We start from the raw sequence: 9,838 nt of genomic DNA, 5'->3' as shown, positions 1-9,838 counted from the left end.
ATCCAAAGCAACAATATTTATGGCCATTTTGATGGTCTCCACTAACGACAGAGATAAAGATGGGGTGAACATATGTGTTCTTCTATGGATTATTTATTTTAATTTGGCGACCAGAGACTTAAAACTGGTGGTGTCTGATTCACTATACTATATTTATATATATACAGGTATAATACAATTTCGGTGAACAAAGTTGAAGGTTTCCACATTGCAGACAGAGGCACTGAGTTAAGATTCTATGTTTCCCCAAACATGCTTAATAAATTCAAGTTTCGGCTTTGTTTTCTTCTAAGTTTCCATCATGCAAGCATTTAATTTCCATCCTTATAGGAATTATTAATGGTCTATATATACACGTTCATCGCAGGCTTGTATCGCACAAGAAACAGACTCATGTATGGAGAATATGAAAGGACAGGTGAAAAATCAAGATAGACAAAATATTGAAGTCATTTATGCCTTGTGATGACCGCATTAAATATTCAAAGCAGCTAAGGGAATATTTGCACCCCCACCCCCTTGTTTAAATGCACACAAACCACATGTAGACAGGAAAAACTGAACATACTTGGAGTGCACACACATTTGTTGGCTAAAAACCACACGATCATTGGCAGCTTTGAAACTGATGTCTGTGTTACTGAACTGGCTACAGGAGAAAGAAAACTCACAGAAAGAAATCAGAAATCAGCTTTCTAAAGCATATAGCATTGTTGACCTTGATAGCAGAAGCTGCTTTACAAAAAAAGAAAAATGGCAACGGTATTAATGGAAAAACTGGGTGCCAGATGTGTTAACAACCTGCACAAGATAAATCTGTTCTGTGCAAAAATAACGATCCCGCCCCATCCTGGCAAATTTCAGCTGGCAAATAGTAAGCAAATACGTATACTATGTCAGTGTCTTCTGAGAGTAGAAGTTTGCACTCGAAAGCCACACATTCTCATTAAGTACTACTGTGTGGAGAGGGGACCACTGAGCAAGTCCAAGAGGTTTGAGAAGATTAAGTTTTCCCACAGGCAAAAATCATGCTACTACACCATGCAGAGAGGTCTTACTACATGTAGCGCCGTCATTCTCAGGGAAGAGACGCACCGTGGATCTAAGCTATTTGCAACTGGTTTCCTTTGAGTTCTGGGTTTATTTATTTATTAAGCTCAATGTCAACCTGTAGATAAAGAGATGATCTTGACAGTCTGACGTAGGACTTAGAATACTCGGTGCTGGGTTCGTGGGGCCAGCGCCTGCACCTTGGGAGAGTTGATCAATTGGAAAGACACTATGCAGCGTGCTGAGCGCTGAGAGAGAGAAGCAGGCAGGGTCCACTGGCTGAGAGGCTGTGTGGGAAGGAGAACGCGCTCCTTGGTTTCTGTTGTTTCCTTTGGAATCTGTGTTTTGGGAAGGTCCCTTTCCTGAGGTTGGAGGTTACGGTCAGGAAGGCTAGCTGGGGCCTCGGAGTTGCCCAACTACCTTGTCGTCTTCCTCTCTTGGAGGACAAAAATAAATTCTAGGTTCTGCTTGCCCTTCCTTCTGCATTTAAAGGCAGTGAGGCGCGACGATGGCAGAGTTTTCTCTTTAGAGCAAAGGAGAGTTCGCTTTCTGCCACTTGGGTGGAATGGTCTTGCTTCCTGTCAGCCTGGGTTCTGATCCTGCATTACGGCTACTTGCAGAAAAGAAAGCTAGCCGGGGGGGCACCTTTTCTCATGCTTCCTGTATACTCTACAAACAGGAGTCATCAATTCTGCGCATTCTCTCCGCCCACCCCCCCACCCCCCACCGACAGCATTTACTCCACGTCTGCAGCATTCCCAATATTTGGATTTCAAGTAAGAGCAAGAGAAGGACAGTCTTTTTTAAGGTCCGGTGATGGGCAATCTGTTCCAGGGAAATCTGGATGCTATGAAAAGTAAAACCTGGAGAGGGATGGGAGACAGTTCTCTTTTTCAGGGTTCCCAAACCAGACATCCTGACAGTGCTAAAGTCCAGTCAGCTTAGACTACCCCTGCGCTTTTTAGAATGGACAAAGAGTCAACGAATTCTACTCAATTAATTGCAAATACTGTGAATCTTAATGGATGACGGAAGGTGACAATTCAGGGTTTGTTGGTACCTGTAGAGAAAAAGGACGTTTGCCTCACCTGGGCCTCTTGGTTCCTAAACCAAGCCATCCCCAAATCAGTCAGTTACGGCCACACTCATCCATGCAATTCTGAAAGGTTTCTGAGGCCACAAGGGCACAAAGGGGGAAGTTATTAAAAGACAGAAACAAGTGGAATCTTTATTAAATTCTGCGAAAGGTATAAATAAGTTCTCATTAATTGCACTTGGAGCCTCTATAGGTTGATAATTAAAATTTTCAAAAAATTTAAAGAGTTAATTAGGCCCCAAATCCTGAGTCAGATTAATCAAAATAGGAATCTCAGTTAAGTACTAGTATTCAAGTCTTGGCGATAAACAGTTTGAAATCGAACAGTTAGGTATGTTATGCCTGAGAGTATTTTTGAGAATTCAGGTTTGATGAGAGGAGACTGACTTCACTATTTTACCACCCCTGTAACAGTGACATAAGGTTTTCATTTATTTACTCTTTAAGTCCACACCTACCTCATCAAATGCTCAATAACAAGGCTTCCTGCCTTCCTCCCGGCTTCCAGCTGTGGTTACAGAAGATTCCTTCTGTCCTTTGCAAGCCTTACTTTTTACATCTAGTATGATGCTGTGTGGCATACTTAGGGAATCGTATTATATGGGAAATTACTTAACCACATGCATACTCAGAGATCGAAAGAACATGGTTGAGTGACAAAGCAGTCTTTTTCTCTATCAGAAGATTCTTAAAAACAAACAAACAAACAAACAACCCAACAACCCAAATGAAAATATAAAAACCCCATGAAAGATTCATAGGAAGTTACTCTAATTTGGGCCGACATGGCTTATCTGAAAAGTGTATGCCAGGTAAATTCAGGGTGGCTTTTTTCTCAGGGTCTGGAAGCGTGAGAGTTTCTGGGGCTGACTTTTTCCGGGGTCGATCTTTGGGAACGGACAGAAATTCTGGTGCGTCTGTGGAGAGAGGTGTGGACGGAGCACTGGAAGGGGCACTGCGGACTGAGGAAGGCAGCAGGGGGATGCTCGAGATAGAAATCGCAGGAGGGAAAACGCCAATTTTCCTGTTGGTGGCTTCCTGAGTGGCTCGTTCAAATTCTCGGACTTCATCCATTGTCATGTCTTCAAAGGAAAAAAAATAGAAAAATGACCAGTCATTTAGAAGAGATGCAAATGGCTTTATCTCTACACCTGATTTTAAGGGAACTACGGGAACTGTATCATAAAGAGGTCTGTCCAGATTATAAACCAAAAGTAACACTGAAATGCTAAACCCTAAAAATAATTTTTTTTTTTTACTAAGGCAAACCTCTGGGGAAAAAAAATTCCTTTATGAATATCCATCCAAGATTTTCCAAAGCATTCTTCAGTGAGGAGTTTAAATGTTCTGAATTAGAACTGATCAGCAGAGTACAGAACCAGACTGTGTGTGTGTGTGTGTGTGTGTGTGTGTGTGTGTGTGTGTGTGTGCATGCGTGGTGGGTATGGTATGATATATGGAGCTATTATTAGACCTATCTTTTCTATAAAGGGAAGGCAGTTAAAGCCATCAATGGCCCAGGAATGACACATATTATTACCTACTTTAGGTCATGCAAGTATACCTTTATAGGGTAAAACAGGCAAATCATCAGATTTTCTTCTTATTCAATAAATGTATTTTTTTGTATTCTGGGGGTTACTGGTTTCCTGACTGTGAACCCATCCTGACTATGTATCCATCCTGTATTTTAATTAATTCAGCTTAAAAAAACAGGTAAGATAATGACAACAACAAACCCTGCTAATTATCCCAAAGCCAAGAAAAATAAAGCCATTTTTCAAGGAAACATAAAAGAAAAAAAGCATTCAAGAAATAAACTCAGTGATGCCCTGTGTAAGAATTGCCAGATGATGGAGATTTTCTAAACACCTGAGATGTTTTTATTTAAGTGAGAAAGTAAAAAAAAAATATATCTATTTTAAATGTAAATCTTTCCCTAATCTATTTATTTCTTAAACAGATTTTATTTTTAAGTAATGTCTATGCCCAACGTGGGGCTTGAACTCACAACCCTGAGATCAAGACTTGCTCGCTCTACCAGCTGAGCCAGCCAGGACCCCACCCCGCCCTGCCGCTCCGGCCATATATTTAATGTATTATATACACTTGCTACCATTTAGACCTAATACACTGAAAATATATCATTGTGCTACAACACAGTGATGACTCCTCTATCACGGCCTATTTTTTTTTTAATAGTTTGAGATCTCTAGTTTTCAAAACTCTATGACTATTACCATCATCACTATTGTTACGGTTCTTATTAATTACTCTCTGGCTATCCCTGGTCCCCTTTGCCATTTTTCCTTACTGGGAACAGAGAAAATGGGTAACTGGGCTTATTAGAAAAAGCACTGAGTGAAAGTCTAAGGGCTTGTCCTTGAATAAAAGGTGAAAGCTATTGCCCATGGATTTTCTACATGTATTTTAACTTCCCACAGACCCATTTTTCATTCTTGTCCTCTCCCATGCACCGAGTGGTAGAACCATGAGATGACAGTGCATCAGCTAGCAAGGCGCAATACATCCACTTTGGAAATATTAATTATGGGATGAATATTCATAACATGGTATTAATCATTAGGAGATATATATGCATATATGAGGTCATATCGTAACATGAGCAGACCAGAAATGTTTCTTTGGGTGTTGAGTTTGATAAGTTCCTTATAGATTTTGGATACTAACCCTTTATCTGATATGTCATTTGCAAATATGTTCTCCCATTCTGTCGGTTGCCTTTTAGTTTTGCTGATTGTTTCCTTCGCTGTGCAGAAGCTTTTTATTTTGAAACCAGAAATATTTCTTAAAAAACTAAACCCTTAAGAGGATTTCTTGGGAGCAATTGTTAAAAGATTCTGAAAGGGGAAATTTATAAAGTAAATACAAAATTACGATCGTATCGATATTGTAGAAAATTTAGACTATAACAAGAAAAATTGTACCTATAAATTTACCACTTAAAAAATACTAAGACTATTAAACAAGCTAAGAAATGAGATTAAGTTTTTAAAAAAGAAGGATTTACTCCAAAATATAATTGAGACTCCCAGAAAAATTTTAGTCAATGGAGTATGTTTCTGCTATCATAAATAAATGTCATCTTGGAATATTAGACTTTCTAGTGGCTAGTATAATGCTCTACTCCACACATCCAGCAGGGGGCAGAGAGCATCCAAAATACAGAATTGGGTTTTTACATTCCCAGAGTCTCTTAGAAGTTCCCTTCCTTGAAGGCACTGAAGCTGCTCAGTGGAAAAGAAGACTGTTATTTTCTTATTGCCGTGTTCATGGATGCTAATTTTGCATAATTTCAACCTACCACGTCCTGTCTGAGGTTGAGGATTTAAACTTTACTGAGCACGCATGCAGTTTTTATTTGTGACGGACAGCGGCCTCTTGATGTCAACTGTTTTTCATTATGATAGAGAAGAAAGACAATGGAAAAATAAATGGTCCCCAATTTGATGGAATTCCAAAGCATAAGGGAAATGTCGTCAGCACTCAAAATAACTGCTTTGTATAACTTCTGAGGAGATAGGCATCTCTTATGCTGAAGTCATGGGAACCACAGTGAATCTCAGCCAGAGAACACATGGGGCTTCCCCATGGGAGAACCATCTAGGTACCACTGTCTACATACATAGTAAACGGACTTTCTAATGGTAATCATCACAGCAAAACAGAAAGAAAACCAAACAAACAGCCGTAAGCTATAAACCATAAGAGCCTGGAATGAGAAAAGCGCTTCGCTTAGTATCCCTGGGAATGTGGCATTTCTCCCCCTTTCCCCTGGCTTCCTTTGTCTGGTCACACTTCCAGCAAAGCAGCTTTCAGAGCGCGGCTGAGTGAGCGCTAGCATCTAAGATTCCAAAAGGAAAGGGAATAGAAAATGATGCATATTCAAGGACAGTGTCTTTAATGAGCATTTCCAACGTGGGCACAGGGACAGAGGAAAGGGGGAGGTCCTGCTGGGACTGGCCTGTGCATAGAGAGGAACACCCCAGTTAAATCTACCCAACAGCTTTCCGCAAATCCAATCACTGCGTGCAACGTGGGGAGGAAAGGTCAGGGCCGTTTTGGCCTCAAGGACGGCCACACACACCCGACAGGAACAAACGAGCCTTGCGGGGCACACACCAAACACATGCTCTAAAAACTGAACTAAGAATTTCCAAAGTGCAACCAAAGGATCTTCACAATTCCGAAGCGCCCATTTACAACAATGGCCGTTGCTCAACTTTCCACAACTAGGTTACCAGTTTCTTAAAAATCTAGTATGTTCTGTCCTGGGGCATGGGCCAGCTGACATGCAGGCTCAAGCCGATACCCAGAGAGATCACGGCTCTGGCCAAAAACACATACAAACAACTTGATGATTACATTTTCTTCGTTACCTGTATCTCCCCTTCATTCGCACCAAATGATTGGGAGGGAACAATATTCAAAACGCTGACATACACCATGCAGTCAGCTCTCAATGTCCAATGTGCCACTAAATAACCTGTGGCTCTCTGAGTCTCATTTTAAGTCCCGGGCTGGACGTGCTACATGGCCCAGCACATTCCCAGCTCACCACACCTTCACCGCTCAGCCAGTGCGTGCACAGATTGCACCCCATCTTGAGATGAACCCAAGTAAAAAGGAACTGATTGGCTAGAATAGAACAGCTATAAAGAGCCACAGAAAGCATTTCAAAGGAAATGTAAAGAAATCTCAAATACCAGATGAGTCACAAGCTGTCCCTTGAATGAATAACTTGAATGCTAACTACGTTCTTAAAAGTTACGGTCACGACGTTCTAGTTTTCCTAGGACTTCTGTTTTCACCCCTGTCTTCCTTCGTGGTGCAGGCCATTCACCAGCCACAAATGTTTCCACTCTCCACGTTCTTGGGTTGTAGGAGTGGAACAACCCCCAAATCAAGCGGCTTTTTGAAGGAGCGAAAAGTCGAGAGGGGGGTGACACTGTCCAGTTTAGACCCAGCTCAGGTTCCTCACCAACAGCCTCTGGGCGACGACGACATGTTTTTGTGGCAGGCCGAGAACTGAACGTTTGCCGTATTTCATATATCAGTTTATGTGTACGTTTGGTAAAGGGTGGGCAACATGTTTTAAAAATTCTACATACACTTGTTTGGGCATGGCTCTCTATGTCATCCACAGTGGAGGAATGCTGATTGCAAACTTTTATGTTGGTTTGTTCATGCATGTTTTTCTCGTATTCCCGAACATCATCCATTGTCATATCTGAAAAAAGGTCAAGACGTTGGCAACTACTGTTATTAAACGCAGACTTTCAAGGGGGAGACTTTAGGGAAAGAGGATAGCGGAAGCCAAAGAGAGGTTTAAAAAGCAGGGGATTCGCTAACTTTATGAAGAGGATGTCATAAAGTTAGCTACACCAGCCAAACGGGGAGTGAGTGCAAGGAAGTGAAGTTGAAATAGTCTTAGAACAGAGAAGAGTGGAAATTATTTAGGGGTGAATCTTGTAACGTGAGCTAGATGGGTAGAAAGTATTAGCACGTGGGCAGAGCCATAGCCTGAGATCTCCTAAAGCGATCGTTAGAAGATCCCTTCGGGAACGGGGTCAGGTTTGTTTGGTTTAATACTTACCTTTCATACACCCTTCAAAACAGATTTGGAGATTTTTTTAAGTCAACGCATTCGACCATAGAAAGGACAGTTTCATTGCTAGTGCAGGAGACACGACATAGAAGGCAGACAAACGATGTTTACCGGTACAAGGGATATTGGGCGCAGTGCTCACACATGGATGTATTTCTGCACAGAATTCATAGTGTTGGAGAGTGCGGGTCTACATCGAACTTCAAGTCTAGTCTAACAGCTTGGAGATGGCTGGCATTACTTCCACCTACACTGATCTATAAATAAAATGGCACATGACATTATGCTTTTGGGTCTGAGTCTGTAGTTTTTCAGCATTTCAGGATAACGATCTCCTAATCTAGTGGTTCCCAGCAGGGGACAACTTTGTGACAGTTTCGGTTGTCACACCTGGGGTGGTGGTGCTACTGGCATCTAGGGGGTGGAGGCCAGTGACGCCACCGAATATCCTACCAATGCACAGCACTCTCCCCTTCTCAACAGGGAAGTGTCTGGGCCAAAATGTCAATGGTGGTAAAGGCTGAAGAACCCCCGTCTAAATCCAACTGACAAAAAGCTGAAACAAAGAACCCATTCAACTTCAGCATGTGAAATGCGTAAAAATAACAATTATTCTCACTTTCAAGATGGCTGCTGTTTTACCCTCAACTCCCCACCCCGCTCTTTGGTTATTTTACACCATGCTACCAGCAATCTTCCCAGACACAGGCATTCCTCTGTTGCTCTCATGGCAGAATTTAACTTCATGCCCCTCTACAATGAAGGTATGCTGAATAATTGGTTATGCGACCACCCCGATCACGAATTAGCTTGGTGGGGATTCAGAGAGGGTATTCACAGCTGGAATTTTTCCCTAAGTATTTGCTGCATCATGTGGTTTGCTGTCTTTTTATATCAATCCATGTATGTCATGTGAGCTTCTCTTCATCTCCACAGGGTACACTTGCCAGAACCCTGTGATTCAATTCAGTGTGGTCTGGGGCCAAGATGGAGGGCGGCTCTAAATCCGAACCTGGGCTATTTTATTTAGCCGATGACCCCCCTCCCGCCCACCCCAAAACCATCAATCAAAAATACTGTCCATAAGCAATGGAAGTATCGAGGATGCTAAGCAGCAGTCTGGCCAGGCAAAGAGCATGCTTTTCTTTTAGAAAATCGAGGTAACTGGAAAGCAACAAAGAGACGCTGCTTTGTAATTAGAACAAACGTTATCTTAATTAACAATATTCTTTCAATACAATCAACTTTAACCTCAAAGGCTAGTTATCAACATTTCTTAAACACAAATACACCTGGAATGAATACTGAGGTCATTTTTAAGCTAAAACTTTGGGGACGTTTCTCTATATATGTGTTCATTAGACATTTCCCTCCCTCCCCTCCCTTCCCAGACACTGGCATGACAGTATTTTGGCAAACAAAAACAAAGGCATTGTAGTTTTTTTGTTCTAGTGAATCCCAACAGAAATCGTTCTTTATCTTTAATTAGCTCAACGTGAGGAGAAGGGTTTAACTGTGTAACCGTGTGCTTTCAGAGATATTTCAATTTTGTAGATGTGAAGAAGGATTTAACAACAAAGGTATTCATTACTGCCTTGTTTGTAATAGTGAGAAATGGAAAACAACCCAGGGGACTGATAGTAATATACAACCATTCAAAAGTGATGTAGAAGAAAATTAACACTATAGAGAAATGTTCTCGGTATATTGTCAAAAATTGGAGGTGAAAACACTGTATGTATTATATGAAATCATTTTTGTCAGAAAAGCATTATATACATTTTAAAAAGACTAAAAGGAGACATTTCAAAATATTAACAGTGATTGTTTTGAGGAGTTGGAATTATAGGTAATTTTCATTTTCTTCCTTTTGTTTATTATTTCCTACATCAAATCTGCTGTACTTGTGTAAGAACAAAAACGAAGAACATTATTTAAAATCTATTGTTTGGGGTCAAATACCATCAGTTTAGGATTGGTAAGGAGAAAATACAGTTTTCTAGGGGCACCTGGGTAGCTCAGTAGCTTGAGTCCGACTTTGGCTCAGGTTATGATGCCGGGGT

At 41.2% G+C, this 9,838-nt stretch overlaps 1 protein-coding gene across 6 annotated transcripts in view; it reads right to left on the bottom strand.

Moving 5' to 3' along the window:
- Nucleotides 1-2,103: 2,103 nt before the first annotated feature.
- The window catches only part of PITPNC1 (phosphatidylinositol transfer protein cytoplasmic 1), a 257,331-nt gene continuing 249,596 nt past the window's right edge, over nt 2,104-9,838 (bottom strand). For 5 of the 6 annotated variants that reach the window (XM_047081564.1, XM_047081562.1, XM_047081563.1 and 2 more), the window contains exon 9: nt 2,104-3,228. In XM_047081564.1, coding sequence (XP_046937520.1) covers nt 2,912-3,228 — 317 coding nt within the window. In that variant the 3' untranslated portion in view covers nt 2,104-2,911. Of the gene's footprint in view, nt 3,229-7,278; nt 7,398-9,838 lie in introns of all 6 variants that reach the window. The other variant, XM_047081565.1, reaches the window with a different exon arrangement.

Source organism: Lynx rufus, unplaced genomic scaffold (assembly GCF_022079265.1).
Source record: "Lynx rufus isolate CCGP_SWC_20201006 ecotype Redwood Valley unplaced genomic scaffold, mLynRuf1.p SCAF_18, whole genome shotgun sequence".
Classification (NCBI taxonomy): Eukaryota; Metazoa; Chordata; class Mammalia; order Carnivora; family Felidae; genus Lynx; species Lynx rufus.
This window is presented reverse-complemented; position numbering and strand designations above follow the sequence as displayed.